Genomic DNA, 25,319 nt, shown 5'->3' on the forward strand with positions numbered 1-25,319 from the left:
TATCTCGTCCATGCCCATGCCATGTTTGCTGTATTTGAAAACCTACTCTCTATGTTAATAAGGTTTATTTATTTATTTTATTTTTTTACATTTCTATAGTGCACTGCAGCCCGTGGGCATCGAGGCGCTGTAAACGGGAGCGTAAGAAGGCCTATTTAAGGGTTACAGAAAAGCCTCCCATCACAAGTAGTCTTAAGAGATGCAAGGTTGCATATACATCAATTAGCAAAACATTACTTATAGATTACTTGAGTTGCAAACACAAAACATGCAGGTTTACACAAAAAGCATGGTTTTGATGGCCTTACGAAGGGCAGCGTGAGATTCAATTAGCCTAAAGTGAGGTGGGAGGGCGTTCCAGTGGGTGGCAGCCATGGTGGGGAAGCTGGTACCACCAGCACAAGCTTTGCATATTTTAGGAACAGTTATCATGTTTGGATATGCTGATCTGGCTGGTCTGAAGGCAAGGGGTTTGGAGATCCTTTGTACAAGGTACGGAGGGGCCAGTTCGTGTAAACCCTTGTGCTCCACGGCAAGAGTTTTAAAAATTACTATTTTCTTGCCTGGAAGCCAGTGTACCTGTCTTCTGAGACCAGAGATATGGTCCCTGCGTGATAGGCCAGTCCTGGCCCTAAGGGCATTATTTTGAACTAGTTGTAGTTTAGCAAGGTTTTTGCCTGAGGTTCCTATGAGTAGGGCATTGCAGTAGTCAAGCATCGAGAAAATTATTGCCCTGGCGATGGTGAGGCCATTCTGTTGGGAGACGTAAGGTCTCACTGCATTAAGAGGTTTAGAATGATATGCTGAGGAGGATGCTATGGCATTGACCTGCCTATTCATGGTCAGGTTGGGATCCAGGTAGACACCGAGGGTTTTGACAGTTTGGGATACTTTATCGGAGATGTTGTCAATGGTGAATGAGCTATATTGCTTGTCCAGCTTGCCCAGGCTGGACGGGGAGCCAATCAGCAGAAGCTCGGTTTTCTCACTGTTTAGGCATAACCAGGTTTCTGCCATCCAGGATTGGATCGTGGAGTAGATGGAGTTGAGGGTGTTCAGGTCAGACAGGTAATCACCCGAGAGGGGAATGAGCACCTGGCGGTCATTAACATTGTTTGTGTATGAGATGCCCAGTGCCTCTAGGATTTTAAACAGAGGCCTTGTGAAGAGATTGTACAGGGTGGGGGCAATGCATGACCCCTGTGGAACTCCGCATTGGATGATGCTTGGGTTGGCAGAGGCAGAGTCGGAAAAGACCTTCATTGCTCTTTACTGCAGGAATGAAGTTATCCACTTCCAGGCACTAGGGGAGAGGTTAGCTGCAGTGGTGAGATGGTGGCAGAGGGTCTTATGGTCCACCAAATCAGAGGCAGCAGATAGGTCAAGAAGGAGAAGTAGTGCAGGTTTGCCTGCACCTCTGAGTTCGTCCATCTGGATATTGAGATCAAGGAGGGCCGTTTCAGTACCATGTCGAGGCGAAAGCCTGATTGCCGAAGACCAAGAAGGTAGTTGTCCTCAAGGAATTTTTGTACTTGCAGGTAGGCTGCTTTGTCCAAGATTTTTAGTAAAAAGGGGACAGTGGTGATGGGCCTGTAATTCCCAGGGACTGATGGGTCTAGGGAGGGTTTTTTAAGGAGCGGACAAACCCCACGCTTCCTTAAGTCCAGCTGGGACATGGCCAGACTGGAACAAGGTGTTAATGAAGGCAGTGATAAAGGGGGCAAGGGAGGGTGCACAGTTCTTGATGACCTGGAGTTTGGTTGTTTGGTTGGAGGACCGGTGGACCCCTGCACTAACGGGGGGTTGATTTGTTGCTATAATATGTCATGCAGCCTAAAACATGGTTTGTGTGGGAACCAAAACTCCAAGATTCCCAATTAATGTTTTGTACAAAAAGTGGGTTGGCAAACCTTGAGTTGAGGCGCTGGTGGTTGGTTTTAACCATTGATTATAACCATTGATTTCTTGATTCTGGGTTGTTGAAATATTAAGCAACTCTTGATTTGTTGTCCTCAATGAAGGTTTAATGTTGCTACATGAATAAACCAGAAGGCCTAGCGGGATGTGCTAGGTGCATGTGAGAGGGGAGCCAACACGTGTTTCGACCGTAGCCTTTGTCAAGGCATGGCCAATGGTAAGTGGTCCTGTTAAGGGGTTTTCTCGCCTGGTGAGTAGATCTAGATCACTGTTCCTCTAGGCGGAGGGCTGACTAGCCAGTCTGTATGAGCTGGATAAGCATTCCGTGGTTCGGTGTTCTCTGTTAGTTGAAAAGTTTGAGAGTATAGAGAAAAAGATAGATGTACAGTCAATACTATTACATAAAAGCATTAATAGAGGACGAAAGACATGTTGAGATCAAGGTTCTGACCCATTCAATACAGAGGCTGACAAAATTACTAGTGAGTCTGAGCTGGCTGAACATAAAATATCTGACACCAGTGGTGGTGTGGAGAAGAGTGCAGGAAGCAAGAAGCGCTCAGATCATTTTACAGCCTACGTTGTTGAAGGTGGTCAGAACACTGAAAATGTCTCGGTCTTGGAAAGCAGGAGGAAAGTGATTGCGAAACAGGGTACCAAGACAAAGAGAAAACAAAAAAGCAAACTAGACAGGCCGTGATGTATGCCAATAGGGTCCTGCATCGCTTACGAAATGTGTATTGTGCATGAAAGCGACATGGTTTTACCTGAAATTAAGTCTGTAGCCATATCTAATGAACAACAAAATGTAAAGGGTTGAGAATAGAAATGACAAAGAAGGGAGATATACACAAGATAAAAGCGAGGTGTGAGCAAAATAAAAAAAGCTTGCACCACAGTGGACCACCAGTGTGTGAAGCAAATTGATGTGATTGTGATGGGTGAAGTGACCAAGGACATCCAAAGTTATATGGTTATATGAGCAAGGAAGGGTGTCTCTTGGAACCTCTAGTGACGTCGCTTGTGTAAAGTACGCAAAAAGAAAAAGCAAATAGTGCATGAAGGAATCAAAGATTGTCTGCTAAAGGATGTACAATGTGTCTTTCAGGGTACAAATAATGTGGTGGAAAAGAAAAGTGCACATATGGATCGTGGATGTTGTGGTGATAAATGAAGATTACATACGGCATACTCATACCACCAGCGCTCAGGATACACCGAGACCACATAATAGTGAGAGGTCTGCTGTAGATAACCGATTAGTAAGAGTAAAAGTATTACAATTGTCACCAATTAGTGTGACCGAATGGCATTCTCCCTTAAACAGAGCGGTGGTGCTAAGAGTGCTACACTGTGTTGTTCCACTTAGAGGAATAACTACAGAAGATATAAGGATAGTAGACCAATTAGTAAATGCAAGCATGATAACTTCTAATATTTATTTCACATTTGAATTGACACTGGAATATATCATGACATTTGAAGACGACATCTTTAAGACATGGATACAAATCTAAGATCACAGATATGAACACAGTGAAAAACATTGAGGCCTGTAAAGAGGTCTCGTAAGGTCAGCAAGGGCTGAGTCTAAAACAAGAATTGATCAGAAGAAAAGACAGAATGACAGTATGAGAGTCCAGAGCGAATGCAATGAAGTGAATGAGAATGTTAATAACAATGATTTGGACAAGAATGATGGGTATTAGCAATGGCTGCCGAATGTCTTTAAAGCCCACTTTGCTCAAACATTACGATGACACTAGTCTGGTTTGTTCATGGAACACTCGAGGGTTTGCACATCTCTCAGCTGCTGGCAGTTTGTTAGAGCATAACCATCGGTTTTGTGTGGTTGCACTACAAGACACCTGGATGATGGAGACGTGTGAGATAGACAATAGAAACACATTTCACATTTTGGCTACTAGAGGCCCCATTGGGAGACCTAAAGGGGGTCTATTAATCCCTGTTCGGCACCCATGGCGAATAGTTGAATCTAATAGGCCAAACCCTATGAACCAGGGAATAGTGTGTTGGTAATCATTCATGTATATGATCCACCTAATGCCGTGGCCAATAAAATAAATGCTGCTGCAGTAAAAGTACTATTAGAAAGTCATGACCCTTGCCTTCCAATTTGGGTAATTGTAGATTTTAAAGCTAGGATGGGCACATATGTGGAGGGCTTTCCAGACTTGTGAGTCTGCAGAATATGATGATAATGCATTTAACCCACAAGGTTAAGCATGGGAAGCTATGTTCCATGCCTTATATCTAGTCATGCTTAATGGACAGTGTGCAGGAGACGCACATAAAGCTTTCACATGGATAAGTGGACAGAATGCTTCTACTATCGATTATGTATTTGTCAATCAGAAAGCCCTGAGGCTCGTGGAAGATATGGCCATATTGATAAGAGAGGAGGGTGACCACATGCCATTCCTGTGAGGTTAATTACTAGGGTGGGCAGTGAACAACATGACTCTAATGGTGACATGTATCTGAATAATGGTGGAAATAGAATACAGTGGAACAAAACTAGTTTAGACAAGGCTAGGTTGGTCACATAAATAGAACTAACACAGTATTCAGATGAATGGGTAACCCAATGGGATTGATCCGTTACTGGAATTTGCGGCATTGCTATCCAACATTAAGGATGTGACTAAGCAAATACGTATGATCAAGAGCCTGAGTGAAATATTGAATGTAGGTGATAGAAAGGGGCATGGCTATGGTTCCAAAATACGAGTTAAAACAAAACTACGTCACCGTACAGTAACCCCCTGGATGCACTCCAAAAGGCTTCTTCCGAACCCACAGCTGATAATAATATATATATTAGGCAGTAAGTGTGGTATCAAAGCCCCCACTTCATTCTCCTACATCCAATCATTTATAAACAAAATTCATTCGATCAAAAGTATACACAAAAATCTTATTTAATAAACATAAAACATATTGTTAGTATGTAGGTCAACAAATTAACACAAGTTCAACATAACAGCAAAAAACTCAAAATTGAGTACCTTCTCTTCAGTTGTAATTTCAAAGTTCGGTTTACAGCTGACATATGAATCTATTAATATTGCACAATTCTTCTGTGGATATAAAGATAGGTTAGACACAAAATCAAAACTACAATCCCATTATTCATGCTCTGGATTTCAACATATCAACATTATAACATGATTCTTCAATCCCATATAATGCAATTCCATCCATAATATAAGTTGCAAAAAGAAAACTATTTTCTGGCACAGTGAGTTAGAGTACATCTGACAAAGTTAAGCAAATAAAAGCTCTGAAAACAGCGTATTGGAGATGGCTTAGAGTGCATCGAAAGAGCTGTGTACAGGATGTTTGGATGCAGCTATCAAATCATGCCAAGAACATTAACAATACAGGTATCTGGTAAGTAATCAGGGGGACAGTGAAGAAAGATCTCCCCAATAACAGTGTATCTGAGGAAGCCTGGAGTACTCATACAGGTAACACACTTGGATCTGTATTACCATTGGACTCTGATGTTTTTTTTTTCAAATTCTATTTTATTGATTTTTAACATCAGAAGTGAACCAGGGGGTAGATGCATAGTTGAGCATACATAGTTACTTCATAAGAATATTGCATCCCGCCCAAGAAACATTTGAACAGCAAAATACAATGAAATACGCGCCCCCTTCTGACGGGTGAACAGTGTAACTCCCATTCCCTCCCTCCACCCCCTTGTCCTTGCTCGTAGCGCTTCCAGGGCGCGGTGGTTGTTGCAATGTACTAAAACGGATGATGTGACGTTTATCGGTGGTCGTTGTTGTTGTCATGTGTTACAGGCTAGGTTTGTGACAGGCACAGGTATTAGGCAATGTGGTTTTCGGTTTTCATTCTTTGCTAGGACCGGGTGGTCGAAGCTTTCAATGACTAGGTGATGAGTCTGTGGCCGGTCCTGAGATATAATGGCCTGTGAAGTCGCTCCAAGTTTCCTCGTGTCTCGCGGCCTTGCCATGGAGGGCCGCCGTTATTTTCTCCATTGTGTAAATATTCATGGCAATTTTCAGCCAGTCCTTCTCATTTGGCAGTCGTGGGGATTTCCATTTGATAACTAGGCCTGCTCTGGCTGCCAGTAGCAGGGGGGACACTAGTCCTTTCGCCCGCACCAGTTCGTCATCTTCTTCTTCAAGACCAAACAACATCAGGAGGGGGGATGGTTCTCTTTCTATGCCATCCTGTTGCTTAATCCATCCCAGGACCTCTTGCCAATAAATGCGCACTTTGGGGCACTTCCACCACATGTGCCAATAGTCAGCGTCCATACCGCAATGTCGCCATCATCTTGGGCTGGAGGTTTGAAACATTTTAGACAGTCTGTGTGGATCATACTGCCACCGGTGGAGTAGTTTCACGGCATGCAGTTTGTATTGGGTGGCAATTGTTACTTTGGCCGGTGTTTCACAGATTCTGTCCCAGGCCTGCTGGTCGAATTCTCTGGCGAAATCTTTTTCCCATTTTCCTTTGAGGCGGAGGCTTGGAGATTGGTCTTTGGTGATTAAGGCCTTGTACATGCGGGATATTAACCCCTTGGTCGTGTTGGTTGTGTCAAGGATTGTTTCGAAGGGTGTCAGTTCTCTCCGTGTGGTGGCCTTCCATTCTTCGCTCAATAACACCCGTTTCAATCGTAGGTATAGGAAGATCGGAATCGGGTGGATTTGGAGGGCTTCCTCTAATTCCGAGATTGATATAAATTTCTCTTTTCTCCACAGTTGGCCACAGTTGGCCAACTCTCTCTAATCCGGCATCAAACCAGGTTTGATACCTTGCATGTTTGGGGATTTTCTCATGGCTCAGGGGGGAGGGCCATGTTGTGACTCCAGAACTTCTCCGCTTCGTTCTTTACATATGCACCTACTCGCCGTACACGGTGGAGCAGCCTGACCTCTGAAACATAGATTTCGCCATTACTCACCTACATCAGACTTGCCCTGATGAAGGAATTTGTTATATTCCGAAATGCATTGGCACAAAAATAAGTCTTCAGATAGAGTGATTTATGGCAATCTCTTCCTCACGAAGAACAATTTTGGTGGCTACTAGTCACTTCTTTCTATAAAATAATTTTCAACATTGAAAAATCACTATATATTTGACTTTTGTATTTTTTCAAAAATTGGATCGAAGGAACTATACATAGTGAAATTACAACTAATATAAAACCCAGTATGGGATTCCAGAGAGCGGCTGTATGATTGGGTTTGCACCTAATCTTTGTTTCTTGCTGTATTTTTTGGGTTTGGGTGTCTCCAGGCCTTTTTCAGCCAGCTCCTGCATAGAGGATCTAACTTCCTAACAAAGACTTATCACACTAGAAACTTTTGATAACGCCAGAAGGATTCGATACTCCTGTGGTGCCCACTCAAATTTGCTTCCTCCAGTCATGCCCTTTCCCTTCCTCCAGATGTTCCACATAGTATCCAATATCGGGTGGTCACGTAGGCGTCTTGTAAGCTTCGATCTACGGACCCATAACCACTCTCCGAGGGTCACATGGACCAGGTTATCATTGTCTAGCTCGACCCATTGAAGGTCCTTTCTATCCCGTAGGTGTGGGACCAGGATTCTCAGTTGAGCCTGATAGTATTTTTCTTTATCTGGAAGGCCAACTCCTCCCAGTTCCTTCGGAAGTATCAGGATATCGTATGGTATTCTGGGTTTCTTTCCATCCCAGAAGAATTCCAGTATGGCTTTCTTGACCAGTCTAAAAAAGTGTTCTGGGATTGTGATGGGGAGGACTTGGAATGGGTATAGGAAACGTGGGAGGGTCACCATCTTGATCGCATTTAGGCGTCCCATCCAGGAAATTATTAGTGGCTTCCATTTTAAGAGATCAGCTTTGAGGGTGATGAGAAGTTGAGGGAAGTTTGCCTCGTAGAGCTGTGCCAGGTCTCTTGTTATGTTAATCCCAAGGAGCGCAGTGTAGAGTCCTCCATGGTCAGGGCAAGGTGTTCGAGCTCTATTTGTTGCTCTGGGCAGGGTTCGTGGAGTGGAAAGAGGATGGATTTGGTTCTATTGATTTTAAAGACAGAGAGTGTTCTGTATTCTTCTATGAGGTGGATCGCCCGTGGGATTGATGACAGCGGGTTTAGTATGTGGAGCAGGATGTCGTATGCATACAGGGCCAGTTTATATTCTCTACCATTTACTCGGATTCCTTCCACGGCAGTGTCCGCTCGGAGAGCTCGGGCGAGTGGTTCCAGGGACAGCACAATAAGTATCGCCGAAAGGGGGCAACCTTGTCTCGTTCCTCTAGTGAGCGGGAACCAGCGAGAAAACTGGGAGTTCACCATTACAGAAGCTTTCAGGGCCGTGTAGACAGCTTTGATTGCTCGTCGGAGGGTGTGGCCCAGGCCTATTTGCTTCAATGTGGCCTCTAGGAAGTGCCATTCAACTCTATCAAACGCCTTCTCGGCATCAATCGATAACAATGCTGGCATATCCGGTGATGTCTTGGTCTCGTGTATTAGGTGGAGGGTCTTGCGTGTGGAGTCTGCACCTTGTCTACCAAGGATAAAGCCAACTTGGTCATTATAGATTATCGAGGGCATGTGTGACTCTAGGCGTGCAGTGAGAATCCTTGTGTAAATTTTGGCATCAATATTCAAAAGAGATATCAGTCAATATGAGGCACAGTGCTTAGGGTCCTTTCCTTCTTTGGGGATGACTGTTATCAGAGTCTCTGAAAAGGATTCGGGGTCCACACCGGCAAGAAGAATGTTGTTGAAGAGGTCAACCATGAATGGGAGTAAGGTGTTCTGAAAAGTCTTGTAGAATCCTGCTGTGTATCCATCGTTCCCGGGAGCCTTCCCGGCTGGGAGTCTTTTAATTGCGTCCTCTACTTCTTCCGACGAAATGGGGGCGTCCATGGCTTGTGCGATTTCCGACGGGAGGGACGGCATGGATACTTTGGACAAATAGTCCGTGATCGCTTCTACGTGCGGTGAAGCCTGCGAGGTGTATAGTTTCTCATAAAAATTGGCGAATGTTTTGGGGATATTGGGGGGGCGATGGTCGTGGAATGTTTCTTCATCGTATATAGTAGGCACCCACCGCTCGCAGCGCTGGCCGCGGAGTCTTGCAGCGAGTAGGGCCCCGGCCTTATTTCCATGTTCATAGTGTTTTTGTTTCAGGCATTGGAGTTTGTGCGCAATGTCCCCTGTTTCCAGTTGCTGGAGTTCTTCTCTTTTGGCAGTGGCTTGTTCAATCTTATGTAATCTATCGGAAGTCGCCGATTGGGCCATGCAATCTAGTTGGGTGATTTCACTTCTGAGTCTACTTTCTATGAGTTGGCGTTCTCTTTTCTTCGCCGCTCCCTCCCTGATGAGAACTCCTCTCCAGGTGGCTTTGCCTGCCTCCCAAACTATGTTTGTGGAGATGTCACCCGTATTGTTTTGTTCGAAGTAATGGGTGATATCTTGCTCCAGTTGTTCCCGGAAGATTGGATCCTTAAAGAGCGATTCATTACAACGCCATTTGGAGCTCTTCCGAGTGAGAGCCATTTGGTCGAGGATGACTGTCACCATATCATGGTCCGACCACGTAACCGGAGATATGCTGGATTCTATCGTTGCCGTGGTGAGTGCAGCCGTTAAGCATACGTAATCGATCCTGGAGTACGTGGCGTGCAGCGTCGAATAGAAGGTGAAGCCTGTTCGAGTCGGGTTCATATGTCTCCATGCATCTGTAAGATTGTAGACGTCCATCAGGTCTGCAATCCGCGAGCGGGCACCGCCAGATGGGAGGGTTGCGGAAGGATTGCCTGCTTGCCAATCCACCTGTGGGTCCATCCAAGTGTTGAGGTCACCTCCTAGGATCACTTCACCCTCCGCTTCGGTCATAAGCTTGGGGATCGTTTGTTGGAGAAACCAGGATTGGCCAGTGTTGGGTACATATATGGATGCGAGTGTGATAATGGTGTCTTGTATCTTGCCAACCAACACGATTGCTCTGCCGCTCATGTCTGACCAGGATCTCAAGAGCTCAAATTGTATTGCCTTGTTGATTAAAATGCCCACTCCAGCTTTCTTGAGCGGGCCTGAGCCCCAATGCTCTGTGCCCAGTTTGGGATATAAGACCCTCCATTCCTCGCCTTTGCAGTATCGGGTTTCTTGTAAGAAAAGTACATCTAAGCTTGCTCTCTTGAATTCTCGGGATACTAGCGATCTCTTGGTGGGGGAGTTGAATATTGTTAAGTTCTGTGGGTTTGGTATGCACGTCGCATCGCCTTTTGCCATTAGTTGCCGCTGTGGAAGTATACTGATGAATGTTTCGAGCTATATAAGGCCTCGAAGTTTCATTCGTCCCACCCCCCTCCCTCCCTTTTTGAGTATTAAATGTAATACCCATTGTTCTCAGTTCTAACTTGTGGTCGGTCATTTTCTTTTCTGTGAAGAACTGAGTTCCGGTTTCGATGGCGTCTGCATTGGACCAGGTGCACACAGCCGGTCCACCGCCGGACCGCCCGCGAGGGTCGTAGCCATGCGACCCCCATCTCACATGTTACCGTATTAACATTTTGAGCCCCCTCCCCCCAATTTTTAGAGATCAACATCAATTACAATTTAACAAGCAACAACAACTGTTATCATGAAAAGGAAATTGTTACGATACATGCGGTTTCTTGGTTCATCGTCCGCCAGCCAGTCATTCGTTATGATGCTAGTGGTGAGCTCATTGTGGGCAGAGTCTGGCGGGTATGATGTATTTCACTACCGCGGTGCGGAATCTCCAACCCGTAGCTCCTGGATAGACATCTCCAGGACGAGAGTTCAGTGTGTACCGCCTCATTTATTGCTGTCCGGCATATCATTAGGACGTCTGTATTTTCTGGATCCCTTGACTTTTTTCCTTTTCGGGCCCCGGAGCCCCAATTTCTCTCTGTCCTGTGATGATTTGTCGTGTGATCCCTCTCGTGGGTCAGTGCCAAGGAGGTCTGAAATACAATTTCGAATTTCGTCCTCAGAACGGAGCGTTATACACCTGCTTCCATGCTCAAAGGTGAGGGGAAAGGGGTATCCCCACCTGTATCTCGTTCCTTGGTCCTTGAGCCATTTTGTTAGGGGGCTGCAGAGACGTCATAGGGCTAGGGTAAGCGATGAGAGGTCCTGGAAGATGGTTATTTGAGCTCCTCCGAGAGTGAGGGTGTCACCTGACCTGGCCTTCGTAAGAATTCTTGCTCTATCTTGATATCTGTGAAATCTGGCCAGGACAGATCTCGGACCTACTGACGGGCCGCCAGCTCTATGGATCCGTTCTATTGTGGGTTCGTCAACATTCTCGTCTGCGAATAGGATCCTGATGATGTCATGTATGGTTTGTTTGAGGTCTTCTTCTGTTTCGCCCTCACGTTCAGGAATCCCAAAAAATCGCAGGTTGTTACGCCTTTCCCTGTTTTCTAAATCATCAATCTTCAGTAGAATGTCCTCCCTTTTCTCTATGTTGCGCATTCTGAGGTCCAGTTGGGTCTCTGTGTCGATCGAGGCTTGATTATTTTCAACGCCTTCTAGTCTTTGCTCGATACTGTCAACCCTCTGGGTCATTTTGTCGATCTTGCCTCCTAGATTAGCCCCCATATTTCTGATCTCACTTAGGAGGGTGGCTATGTCTCCCTTGGTGGCGGCCGCTCCCACCTCCGAGGGCTCCACCAACATTTTGCAGTTGGTATCTGGGTCTGGATGTGGAGGAATGTAGGCGTATCTGGCGAGTTTGCTTTTGGTGCTCATACGATGTGTGGGTGCGAGGAGGCACATGCCCCTAGGGTGGGGGCCCTACCCTCTGCACAGAAGTTTCAACCAATTGCTGGCGTGGGTTATGGGGCAGTGTCTCAGGTGTCCCGTGAATCCGAGGTATTACGTTGGGAGGAGGCACAGGCCCTTGGTTCAGGGGCCCTACCCTCCGGTTGTGTTACTCTCTCTTCGCGTTGGCCCTCGGTCTTGGTTCTCTTGCGGTGTCCGAGGCGTCCCAGTGGTAGTGTGGGTCAGCACATAGGTCCCCGCGAGGCAGTGTAGGGGAAGGTTCAGTGGTGAACAGCCTGGGTCCTAGCGGGGGCTCGGAGGGAGCGTATAGAGGAGGGCACACGCCCCAGGAGTGGGGGCCCAACCCTCTATGTTGGCCTCAGTGCAGGGGCGAGTTCTTTTCCTCAGTCGCTGGAGACCTGGTAGAGTGGTTCAGCCAGGGTGGTGGAGCCGAGGCCTAGGCGCAACTATGCCATCCAGAGACGTCTGGCGTGGAGCACTTGGTTAAGGGATAGACCCCGGGTCCAGTCGTTCAGGTGCAGCGGGGGCTTATGGCACTGTGTGTTGTCTCGAGGGGAGGATCAGTAGGTCCCCCACGCGGCGTCGCGGGGCTGTCCTCGTGGATTTATGGGTGCTAATGGGTCAGGTGGGCCACCAGGAGCCTGTGGGTGATACTCGTATGGGGGCCGTAAGGCTCAGTGGTGCCTGGGGGTGGGCCTAAGATGCCAAAGGTGATTCTTCCGTGGCATGACGTGACGGCTGCCACTCAGTGGTGGGCCGGTTCTGTGGACCGCGGGGTTGTGACCACAGTGGGTCACTGAGGTCCTCTGGTGGAGGGAGACGGTGGGGGCTAAGCTGCTCGAGCCGACCCCTGAAGATTCCACGTGGGGGTTTCGGCTGGTGGCAGGGTGTCGGGCCTGCTCCAAATGAGCCCATTAGTCAGCAGGGAGAGGAGGAAGTCTCATCCCCGCGGGCCAGGTAACACTGCCCGCGGGTGGTGTCAGGGCCGGGAGCGCCTCTATGGGGACGCGGCATAGAGGCTGAGGGGAGGCCACACGTGTTGCGGGCAGAGGGCACTCACCCAGATGGTCCTCTGCTTCTGTCCGTGCCATGTCCGGGGCTGCACGTATGCCTCGGCATGGGAGGTGGGAGTGCCCGTCTCACGTTCAAGGCGCTCCCAGTCCACGGAGGCCTCAGGGCAAAGCAGGGAGGGAACAGCCGGCAAGCGGAGCCGTAGCGTGGCTCGGCAACTCCACAGGAGGATGATGGGCGGGGTTGGCCGTCTCGGATCTCCCGCGGCTGCAGTGCTCGTCCAAGACGCTGCGTCGAGGGCCCAGAGGGGGAGGCTCGGGCCGGGGCAGTTTCCAGGGAAGGACCACTTCGATTCTCTCCGGGTTTTCGCCCAGTGGGTGGGGGCGAGATTCATGTAGCTTCGACCGTCATTGTTGCACGGGTGGGGACCCAAAAGTGGGGGGCTCAAGGCACTTTTGGGGTCTGAGGAACGGAGCTCACACGGAGAGGATTCGCATCTGTGCGCCCCCTGGCGGCCGATTGACTCTGATGTTTTAAATATTAGAGCACCATGGAAATGCAAATCCTCAGTGGTAGATATCACGAACATAAATGAGAAGCTTCATGCTTCTCGAGCAGCTGGACCAGATGTTACATGTAATGATCTAGTGAGTATGTCTCCGGGGCACTGGGCTCAAGCTTTGTACATATTATTTGAACATGTCAGGAAACATGGCCAAGTTCCTACTTCATGGCGAGAAAGGAACATCTTACCTGTATACAAGAAAGGCTGCTGGAAAGATCTGTCTAATTATCGAATGTTAGCGGTTAGACATACCAGTTAACATTTTTGATAGAGTGCTACTAGTCAAACTTAACCAATGGATAGCTGCCACTAAGATATTACCACTGAACCAAATTGATTTTGGAGCTCAATCAGGAACTGTCCATAACTTGTTAATACTGGTATCAGCTGGTTGAATTGTCATGGACCAGACAACATCTGCCAGTATATGGAGCATGCATAGATTTCAGTGCAGCCTTTGACACAATCATGAGGAATCGACTATGGACCAAACTGGTCGCATGAAACATTCCTTATGGCCTGTTAACCATGATTTTGCTCTTGCTTCATGATACAGGTGTTAGAGTCTGGCTGAATGTTGAAGGTAGACTATCGAGCCTGCTCCCCACTACTAGGGGGTTAAACAGTGATGCATATTGGCCGCCACACTGTTTAACCCCAACCTGGCTGACCTAGCTGTAGCCTTCCACAACTGTCATGCCACCCCTGTGAAAGTCGGGACGTCGAGAATTGGATGGCTCGGTTATACAGATGACTTGTTATTGTTGGACCACACACCAAGTGATCTACAATGTATGCTAGATACGCTCAAAGACAAACAGCCTTTGTATCAATATTAGCAACATTTAAATCATGGCTTTCAAGGGCAATAATAAAGTTAAAATCAACAAGGTCTGGCTTATAGATAAAAACACCTGTTGAGATTGTTAACAACTATAAATATCTAAATATCTAGGGGTAGTTATCGATGAAAAAATAAACTGGGCCACACATTGGGAGGAGACGCAGGCCAGTTGCATGAGAATAGCACATGTGATAACCAAATTCATTAGTCAGCAGGGTGGCTGTTTTATTTATTTATTTATTATTCATATTTATATAGCGCACAGCAGCCCAGAGGCATCGTGGCACTTGTTACAGCAACATACTTAGTTACAGGAAAAATATCACTTGACATTTTGTTACAGAAAAGTATCACTTGACATTTTTTACAAGGCGTAAGCATAGTTGTATGACATACCTTTCATGTGTGATAGGCAGAGATAGGACATAGACATAGATTACATTATATTTATTTATATTACATTTATATTACAGTATGTATATAAGGAGCAATGGGCGTGCTAGCTGCTTTGGTTCAGGAAAGTGGTCTTTAGGTTTTTGCGGAAAGCAAGGATGGAAGATTCCGCTCTGAGGAGTGCATTCCATAGTTTGGGTCCAATGTATGAGAAACCTAGCCCTCTTGCTGGTGCTCTCTGGATGCGGGGTATGTGTAGCTGGTTGGTGTACTGTGTCCTTATGGAGCGTGTCGAGATTGTTCTGGTTATGGCTTCTGCTAGGTAGGTGGGAGCTGTACTGTTGATGCATCTGTGCGTGATAGTGAGGATGTTGAGTGTGATGCGGTCTTTGACTTGGAGCCATCACGCTGATTGTCTGAGATATGTGGTCTCGTCTAGGAATGCTCATAGCGGCTCGTAGGGCATTGTTCTGTGTGGTTTGTAGTCTCTGTATATTTTTGGCGGAAGTGCCAGCCAAGAGAGCATTGCAGTAATCGAGTTTGGCGCCTATGGTTGCTCTGGCTATTGAAAGGCAGTTGGTTGCAGATATGTAGGGTTTAATGGCATTGATAAGTTTGGTGCTGTAGGCTGAGGCGGAGGCTATGGCGCTGACCTGTTTGTTCATAGATAAGTTAGCATCGATGTGGACACCTAGGGCCTCATCACGAGTTGGGCGGTAACGCCGGCGGTATTACTGCCGGTGGTATTATCCCTACCGCCAAACCCCCCGGCGCTATTAGCGCCGGATCATGGGTTTGGCGGTAATGGAATTCCCCATTCCCCACTGAGCCCATTCGGGAATGCCCCATTCCCCATTGGGCTCAATGGCGAATTTTCGCGCGCTTACCGCCGGCGGATTTCCCGCCGGTGGTAATAGCGCGAATATTCGTTGGATTTCCCCCCAGCTCAGAGCTGTGGAGAAATCCGCCAAAGCCCTGATTTGGCGGACCCTTAAATCCGGCAGTAATAGCGCGACCGCCGGATTTAAAGGTTACCGCCAAACTCGTGATGAGGCCCCTAGTGTCTTGACAGAGGAGGATACAGTGATGGAGGATTTGTCTATATTAAAGTTGGCATATTCAGGACTTAGTTTTGCTATTGTATTTTACTGTCCGAGGATCAAGATTTCAGTCTTATCCCCGTTAAGACATAGGCCATTGATAGCCATCCAGGCTTGTATGGTAGCATAGATATCGTGTAGGGCAGTGGCATCTTGATGGTAGGAGCCGGTTAGTGGTATGAGTACTTGAGTACCATCAGCATAATTGGTATATGCTATACCCATTGTGTCAAGTAGGTCGAAGAGGGGTTTAGTGAAGAGGTTGTAGAGGGTAGGGGCAGTACATGAGCCTTGGGGTACACTGCAGTGTATGGTTGTAGGATCCGCATTTGCTATGTTGGAGAAGACCGTCATGGCTCTGCCTGCCAAGAAGGACGTAATCCAGGTTGCTGCTTGTTGAGAGAAGCAGGCTGCCTGAGTGAGGTGGGTTGTTAGTGTTTTATGATCAACCAGATCAAAAGCTGCAGATAGATCAAGCTGAAGGAGTAGGGCAGGTTTGCCTTTGTCCATGATCTGAGAAATTAATTTTTTTAGGTCTAGTAGGGCAGATTGTGTTGCATGCCCTAAACGGAAGCCCGATTGTCTTAAACCCAGTATGGAGTTGGATTCTATGTATAGTTGGATTTGGTTGTGAGCTGCCTTGTCCATAATTTTCAGAAGGAACGGTACTGTTGTCAAAGGCCTGTAGTTGTTGGACTGAGCTCGGTCTAGTGTGGCCTTTTTTAGAAGGGGGCGTACCCAAGCTTCTTTGAGACTGTTGGCTACAGAACTTGTTCTGAAGGATGCATTAATGAAGGCAGTAACCAGAGGAGCGAGGTCCTTGGCACATTCTTTGATGATTTTGGGGGGGCATATGTCTCCTTTGCAGAGTGATGGTTTGAGGTGCTTGATGAGATCAACGACCTCGACCTCGTATTCGGTTGTGTCTCTAAAGACGAACTGGGGGTGATGTGGATCGCTGCGCTTTGCTTGTGCGACAGGGTTGGTCTTATGGTTAGGGAGAGCTTTGCAGTGGTTGCAAATTCTTTCTTGGAGGAGATCTATTTTGTTGAGCAAAGCAGACTGGATACTTGCGCACCAGGCTTTGTCTTTGACTATCTCGTCTGTGCTTGCTGGTGATGTGACCCGTTCATTAAAGATTGTGAATAGCTCTTTAGCTTGTGAGTTGGCCTTGGAGAGCATCTCGTTAAAGGAGCTGGATTTGGCTACCATGATGGCTTTTTTGTACTGGACAGCTAGCTGTTTGAAGAGGTCCTTATTTAGGTCATTTGGGCCTGCTTGCCAATTTTTTTGTGCCTGACGCTTCTTAGCGCAGAGAGATTGGAGCTCATCCGTGAACCAGGCATTGCGGTGAAAGGATTTTTTTTATTTCTTACTTTCGAGTGGTGCTATAGCGTATATATCATTGGTAAGTGTGCTGTTGAAGATATCTGACAGTACTTTAGGATCCTGGGAGAAAGGGGGAGCTAAGCAAGGGTTGTTAAGGTATGGCCGGAGATTGACTGCATTAAGTTTCTTTGAGATTCTTATTATGGCTGGTGGCGCGTGAGTAAGAGCTTTGGGACTCGGTGTGGTGGGGATGAGGAATTCAATGCAACGTATGGTCTGTCCACAGGTAGGCGGTATTTGAGATAATGTTGGAAGCACAATTGTGATCCATAACCCAATCAAGGGTGCGGCCCTTGGAGTGGGTGGGAGAGTTTACTCCTTGGGAGAAGCCTAGGTCTGATAGTTCTTTAGCAAGGGCTGAGGCAGCTTTATCATTGGGGTCATTGTAACCTAGGTTTAGGTCTCCTAGTAGTAGGATCTTTGTTGACTTTTTGATATTATTGCTTAGACGGTGGGAGAGGCGGTCTTGGAAATCTGCTGGGAGTCAAGGAGGCCTGTACAGGCTATGGATATTGATTGAGTTGTTGGGTGAGAGCGTGAGTTTAGCTGATAGGATGTCGACATTTCCATCCCATGTAGTAGAGTCTAATAGCCTGATGGAGAGGGAATCTTTGTATATAGATCAAGACTATCTTGCTCTTATGTTCGGAAAAAATTATACCTTTATGTTGTACGGTGTTGAAATATGGGGTGAAAAATATCAGACCCACCTGAAGATACTCAAAGGTCAAATACTGCGGCTGTTGCTCAGAATGCCTTAATCATTACCTGTAAAATGTATATGTTTGGAACTTAATTTGACAAGTGTGACCGCAGTAAGAGAAAAAAAAAGCATGCATGCGCTATGCAAAGCTGTTGCACCTGGATAATGATACTATAATGGTTGAATACTTTTTGGCTGTGAGACGAATAGACAAGTGTGAATGATTGGGTATCCTAGGACATATAATGAATTAGCACAGAAGGTGGATGGCTGGAGTTGATGCAAGCATAGAGGGTGCTACCCTGTCAGCACAAAAGAGATGGGTAAAACGATGTTTAAGGGAATACATTAAAGAGGTAGACCTAGTACTCTTGGCTTCAAACGTAAACAGCGGCTGCTTCATCCGTTATTGGATGGTACGTAAGCATGTTCCTTTGTATACTGATGCTTACTCAAGCAGTTTTACTATTAGGCAATATTTGCTTTTTAAATTCAATATCATTTGAGTGCTGGAAATTGAAGGTACTAAGCCTGGAATTGAGCAATCAAATCGATTGCGTAGATTGGGTGGGGAAACAGAGATCGACTCATCGGAAAACATTATGAAACAATGTGAAAGCTTAAGTAGCTTTAGGAACCAGCACATTAAATTATATGTTAATATGATAAATGGCAAGGATATGCAACGTTTGTGGTATCTTTCAATGGAAGGTAATGATATGAATTGTATATGTATAATTTAATTACATTTTTTCAGAAGTGTTTAGAGATTTTAGATGTGTTTTAGACATTGTAAGATATGTATTGTGTGGATAATAAGCTGTAATGATTTTATGTTTTTATTGTTTGTTCTGTAGCACATGTATATAAAAAGTCAAATTGGCTTAAAGTATATTAAGGAAATAAATTACTATGTGGATATGGTAGCTCTGACGAGAGTCAAACACTACAAATACCTTGGTGTAAGGTTCTCGTATTCAAGATCATGGCAGATGATTATTCCAACTTATCACGTAAAGACTTGCCATGAAACAGACTGCTGTCCATCAACTCATACCCAATAGAAAGCGCAACGAGATTTGCCCTGTGCCCTCCACTCTCACAGCACCACTAGCCCAACAAACGTGATGTGTGAATAAAAACTAGAAGAAAGTGACAACCACCCACGCCCTCCTCTTCCACTTCTGCCAGGTATCCATCGCCCCAACACACAGACGCAGTCCACAAACGCCCTACCCCAAAAGAGGCAATGGGCCTATCACACATCCTCCAAATGGAGGTTCCCAGACGTCAACAGCTGGTCAACAGTCTAGTAAGTTTACTGAATTTAGGAAAATATGTTCTCAAATGTTAATCAATTTGTTTATTCTCATTGACATTGGTGGATTAAAAGGGTATATACGTCAACTATTTCAGTTTGACAGAAATATAATTGATTATTCACTGAATTTGCTTTCATAGGCAATATCTTGCTGCACATTTCTTTCTAAATGTATCATTTTACTTTGCCTTCTTTGATTCCCTCTGTAGCTAATTCGTCATTACTATCACTTGAAATTTGACAAGGATTCACCCCGTTCCTATCCTGTTTTCTTTATCAGCATTATGTTGCCTGCTTCTACTATTGATGTCAATGTAACACCTGATAAAACTCAAGTAATGATGCATAATAAGGTAATGAACATTTAAATTAAGGTAAGGTGTATGATGTGGAGATTGCAATATAAAACAAAGTTGAATGACGATAAATGCCCAGTCAAAAGGTAATTAAGGACAATCTATGATTTAATAGTAATCACTAGCAATTAGTATGTGCTTCCTTCAATTCCATAGCTGCAGCAGGGGCATGTACAGAATGAGTTGTGGCCTCAGTGGTGTAGCCAGTATTTCCTGGAAGGGTGGGACTGCACAGTATACATGAAACCAAGGACAGGGCACAGTGCAACTAAAGATGATATATGTATTTCATCTAGCCATTTCTTTAGCATGCTCATTTTACCAGGCCAAACTTTGAACTGTTAAACATTGTATATGTTTAATTAAAAAACTCACCAGATGCAGGTTTTGATACCTTTTATTGGACTAATAGAAAATTCAATGCAAATATGTAAACAAAGCATTGTGATTTTAAAACAGGACTAACACAGTGCCAGTTTTCTTTGCCACTAAATGACACAATTCAACCAACTGCCCCTTTACTTTATTCAGAACGCAAACCCTTTTGAGCCTCAATAAAAATGTCAAGACATACAACAAAAGAAACTGTATAGTAGGCGCACATGCTTGTACTCATTTTTAGTTGTGGCTATTAGGTGGCGCTGAAAGCACTACCTTTAAAGCCGACACTATTGTAATTAAAATAAGAGCTTTAACATAAGAGCTTCAAATAAGGGCCTTGAATGAGGGTCTGTAATGCTTTTCAATGGAGATGACTTATGAGGGTGGATACATGTTGTTTGGCTATGTGTCCAGCCATTGAACACCCATTTCTATGTCAAGTCTATGTGATTTTCCACCCATTCCCACCCATCTCCACCCAAAATCACACCCCTTCTGCACTCTTTGCCTGCATTTGTATTGTGTGCTGAATTCGGCAGCCATTTTTACTTCCGAAATGGCAGCCACTACATGTTAATGTTGCCAAAACGTTATTGAAATTGTTTTTTTTAATTAAATAAATATATAAAAGTGCTTTTAGGTTATGTAAAATATTTGTATTTCATTTAGAATAAAAATAAACAGCTTACTGTCATAGATACGCTTTGGCCCATAATGTCTCTGAAATCACCATGTACTTGCTTGTGGGTGTTTGTGTCTAGTGTTTTCTCTGCTGTATGTAGTACCTGATTGGATATGCTGTATGATAAGGATGTTAGTAGGATGTGGTTGTGTCTGCAGGATGTGATTTTTCCGGCAAGGTAGCCATTTTATTTCTGCATTGGCGGAGAGGTAAGGGGCCATGCACCGCAGGTCTATATGGCAGGGCCACTGTTCTGCACTGGTGTGCAATGATGCTCACCTTGTGTGTGGAGGAGGGGTTAGAACCAGCTGGAGCCATGCGCTATGCAAAGCTGTTGCACCTGGATAATGATACTATAATGGTTGAATACTTTTTGGCTGTGAGACGACCTGCAGCCGGCTCGCGCTCTCCTTCCTAATCTCGGAAGCTCTTTATTTGGTGGCATTAGCAGGCATGAGCGACGCGAAGAAGTCACGTACGCACGTGCAGCTTATGTTTTAAGATGCAGGCATTGGCCTTGCGATAAATGTACTTGCGGAATAAGTCTGCGCGAAGGGAGATGTGGTGAGATGGCGTAATGGCTTCCCTGTCACCCCTCCTCTAAGACGAGGACAGACGTACCCTCGTCGTTCTCCTATGGCCACTTCCATCTGAAGGTGCTCCTAGCACACAGTAAATGTGTCTTCAGCATTATTTCTTTTTTTTTCCCCCAAAATTATTTTTTTATTGAAATCTCGGACCACATAAAATACATCACAATATGTAGACCGTTAATATAGCATAACAACTAGTTAATGTCTTCGTGCCGAAATTTCATTTTAACTAAGTAACAATACGCCTGTTGCACTTACACTCTTTATCATATTCCTGTAAACAGGTTAAGAAAGGTTATCATGAACTGGGATTACAAGCAATTCAAAGGCAAGGCGAAGGGGGAGGTAAAAGAGGAAAAAAGAGAGAAAGGAGAAAAAAAATTCATCATAACTTCTTCGGTACTTTTGTCTAGATCATACACATCAGAATCATTGTCATGGATTCAAAAGCAAAAACAAAGAGGTGATGGCTGGAAGGTTTAGACTGAATCCTAACCACTGGCATTGCTCGGGGCAACCCTCCAGACCATCGTTCTTCGCCTGCCAAGCCATTACAGAAGGGAAAGACCATATGCAAATCAGGCTTGGCCCCACCCCAAAAGGGGAAGTCCAGCCCAAACTGCTAGGTCACATCCCTTCTTCACGAGACCACAAGCATCCCCAAACATGTTTCGCCCTTGTTGGGGCTCATCAGTGAGGAGTAGCTTGGGTCTCTAGGCCCAGCAGGCACGGGACCTACGTCTGGGCATACCCGTCCCACTCGGGGTGACAAAGCAAAAACAAAGAGGTGATGGCTGGAAGGTTTAGACTGAATCCCTACCACTGGCATTGCTCGGGGCAACCCTCCAGACCATCGTTCTTCACCTGCCAAGCCATTACAGAAGGGGAAAGACCATATGCAAATCAGGCTTGGCCCCACCGCAAAAGGGGCAGTCCAGCCCGAACTGCTAGGTCACATCCATTCTGCACGAGACCACAAGCATCCCCAAACATGTTTCGCCCTTGTTGGGGCTCATCAGTGAGGAGTAGCTTGGGTCTCTAGGCCCAGCAGGCACAGGACCCACGTCTGGGCAAAGTCACCCCGAGTGGGACGGGTATGCCCAGACATGGGTCCCGAGTCTGCCGGGCCTAGAGTCCCAAGCTACTCCTCACTGATGACGCCCAACAAGACTGAAACATGTCTGGGGATGCTTGTGGTTTCGTGCAGAAGGGATGTGACCTAGCAGTTCGGGCTGGACTGCCCCTTTTGGGGTAGGACCAAGCCTGATTTGCATATGGTTTTTCCCCTTCTGTAATGGCTTGGCAGACTGAAAAACGATGGTCTGGAGTGTTGTCCAGAGCTTTGCCTGTGGTTATGATTTATTCAAAACCTTCCAGCCATCACCTTTTTTTCGTTTTGGCATGGATTCAACAGGTATTTCACAAGTCTCGGTTTTCAGCTACATACTCTAGGAATAGCCCCCACGTGCGCATAAACTTAGGGAGCTTCCTTTCGGTCATGGCTGTCAGTTTTTCCATTGCAAGTAATTCCCAAACTTTTACCCACCAATATGCAATATGTGGACCCTCCACATCTTTACAAAAGCGGCTCACGTGACCCGAGCGGCCATAAGTAGTTGAGAGATTAGTTCAGCTCTGGGGCCCGACATTGGGTTGGTCCCATCCTCAGGAACATCAACCAGCAATAGTGTTTGTGGGTCCATTGGAAGCAATGTATCGCAAATCTCCTTGATTTTAGATCTTATCTCCAACCAGAATGATTGTATGATCGGGCAATGCAACCATAGGTGTCCCAAATCGCCTCTCTCACCACACCCGTGCCAGCATGTGTCTGGTAAATCTGGGTTCATTGCATATAATTTATGTGGTGATAAATACCAGCGATAGCATAGTTTGGGAGCCCTCTCCCTAACTGCCGTGTATCGTGAGGTCTTGTGGGCTCTACCCCATATCTTTTGCCAAGAGTCCTGGGAGATCGTTATCCCTAGTTCCCTCTCCCATGCTAACATATAGGGTATTTTTTCTCCAGCGGGGCATTTTCCAGGAGACGGTAACAAGCAGCTATTCTATGGATCCCTTAGCCCTCCATGACTGTTAACTCTATCCCTGTGAGGGGTCTAGTGGCTGCTCAGATTATGCTCAGGTGCGTGACCCAATGGCGCAGTTGTAGGTATCTGAATCTCCCTGTCTCCGGGTGCCTAAACTTCACCTTACACTGTTCAAAAGTTAGGAGTCTGTTATTATCATAGAGCTCTCGTAATCTTAACGGTTTCTCATCTGACCAGAGGCGGTATGCATTAGGTTGGAGACACGGAGAGAAGGCCGGATTCTGTTTGATAGGAGAAAGAGGGCTCAATCCGGTTGAGAAGCCCCATTGTGCACAGGCTTTATCCCAGCAACGAAGCATATTTGCTGTGGTAGGCAATAGGGAGCTTTGGTGAGTATGTGCTTCTCTTGGGAGGAACGGCAGGAGGCTCAGGGGAGCGTAAGACGCTGCTTGCACAATATCGTACCATTTAGGTGAGACCTCCCTTGGATCGGACCAACCTAGCATTACCGCTACTTGAGCTGCTCTGAAATATCTCGGGATAGAAGAAAGCCCCAGGCCCCCCGAGCGCTTTTCCCCTAGTCAGTAATCTGCGCGGGAGTCTCGGTTGTTTCCCTAGCCATATGAACCGGCCAGTTTCTTTTTGCAGTTCGAGAAGATCTCGTTCTGGGATTGCTATTGGGAGGGCATGAAATGTGTATAAAATTCTCGGGAGCAGGGACTTTTTGATTGCACTAATACCTTCTTCCCACAGGGAGTTAAAGAGTTTCGTGAGGTGGGGTGTAACTTCAGCTCTGAAGATTTCGTAAAACTTATTTGTAAACCCATCTGGGCCTGGGGCTTTGTCAAGGGGAAGTGTTTTGATCGTATTTTCAACTTCTTGTGCAGTTATAGGGTCCTCTAATGAGGCGCATAAGGTTTGTGGGACCTGGGTGACTCGTGCATCTATTATACATTTTTGGGCGTTTTGTAAATCCCCAACATGGGGGGCTGTTTGCTCCCTGAAGAAGTTCTCCACAATGCAGAGTTTGCCTTCTTCAGAGGAAGCAGATCTGCCTGAGTGGTCTCGCAGAGAGTCTATCCTATTCCGTTTTGATTGCTTTTTCAGTTTAGCCGCCAACAATCTATTAGCTTTATTCCCTTTTGTATAAAAGTATTGCTTTACTCGCATCATATAGTATGCTGCTCTTGATGTATGGTGCGCTTTTAGCGCCTTCTGTGCTATGCGAAGATCTCTCAAGGAGCGGCGCAAGCCCTTCTCTTTATGTATTGCTTCGAATTTACGGGCCTCTCCCTCTAGTTGAGACTGTAAGACCTTCCTGGCTCTACATCTCTGCGCAGCTTGTTCTATCAGATGGCCTCTAATAACTGACTTTGCAGCATCCCACAATACATCCCAGCCCGTATTCCCTGTCATTCTCTCGAGAAAAGAGATTTATAGTTTCCGCTATGTGGGTACGGACTGCCAAGTCCTCCAATAGGAGATCATTTAATCGCCAAGGTGGTCTCCGGGAGTGGGGTTGCCTGGGGGGGGGGGAGTTAGTGTTAGGCGCACCGGGGCGTGATCTGAGAGGGCCTCTGGGAGAATTTCTGCCTCTGTCGCCCATGGAATAAGTGTGTCAGAGAGAAGGAACATGCCTAGTCTGGAGAACCCTTTGTGAACTGGTGAGAAGTATGTATAGTCTCGTTCCTCCAAATGTAGGAACCGCCATACTTCGATAAGGGAATGTTCTCGCAGTAACGTGGTAAGGGCTAAGAGGTTTTTCCTGTTTTGTCGTTTGTCGTTGGGGGAAGTGTCTTATAAATTAAGGGATTGACCATTGCATTTAAGTCCCCACCCAAAATTATCTCGTCCTCTGCATGCTGTGCCAGGATTTCTGAGAGTGAAGCAAAAAACAGGTCTTGTTTGGCATTTGGAGCATATAGTGAGACCAGTCATTTTCCGCCCCCATAGTATTGACACTATATGGAGGAATCTCCCCTCTCCATCTCGTATTATTTTCAATGCTTTTAGGGGGATGCACTTGCGCACCAGGATGGCGACCCTGCGTTTCTTCAAGCAACTGGAGGCAAAGCATGTTGTGGGTAGAGTTTACTGTTAAGACGAAACTCATCAGCAGGTTGAAGGTGCGTTCCCTGGAGAAATAGGAACGCAGAGTCAAGTGTCGCTAGTCTATGGAGTAATGCGTTGCGTTTTAGGGGGGAGTGCAA

At 46.0% G+C, this 25,319-nt stretch overlaps 1 protein-coding gene across 13 annotated transcripts in view; it reads left to right on the forward strand.

Annotated features, from left to right (window-relative positions):
- Nucleotides 1-25,319, forward strand: part of PMS1 (PMS1 homolog 1, mismatch repair system component) — a 2,204,114-nt gene that overhangs the window by 1,558,766 nt on the left and 620,029 nt on the right. For 11 of the 13 annotated variants that reach the window (XM_069615650.1, XM_069615653.1, XM_069615656.1 and 8 more), the window contains one exon: nt 19,259-19,402. The exons of 1 other annotated variant lie outside the window; for it this stretch is intronic. In XM_069615650.1, coding sequence (XP_069471751.1) covers nt 19,259-19,402 — 144 coding nt within the window. The remainder of the gene's footprint in view (nt 1-19,258; nt 19,403-25,319) is intronic. One more of the 13 variants, XM_069615661.1, reaches the window with a different exon arrangement.

This window comes from Ambystoma mexicanum, chromosome 9, assembly GCF_040938575.1.
Source record: "Ambystoma mexicanum isolate Mex_15411 chromosome 9, UKY_AmexF1_1, whole genome shotgun sequence".
NCBI lineage: Eukaryota > Metazoa > Chordata > Amphibia > Caudata > Ambystomatidae > Ambystoma > Ambystoma mexicanum.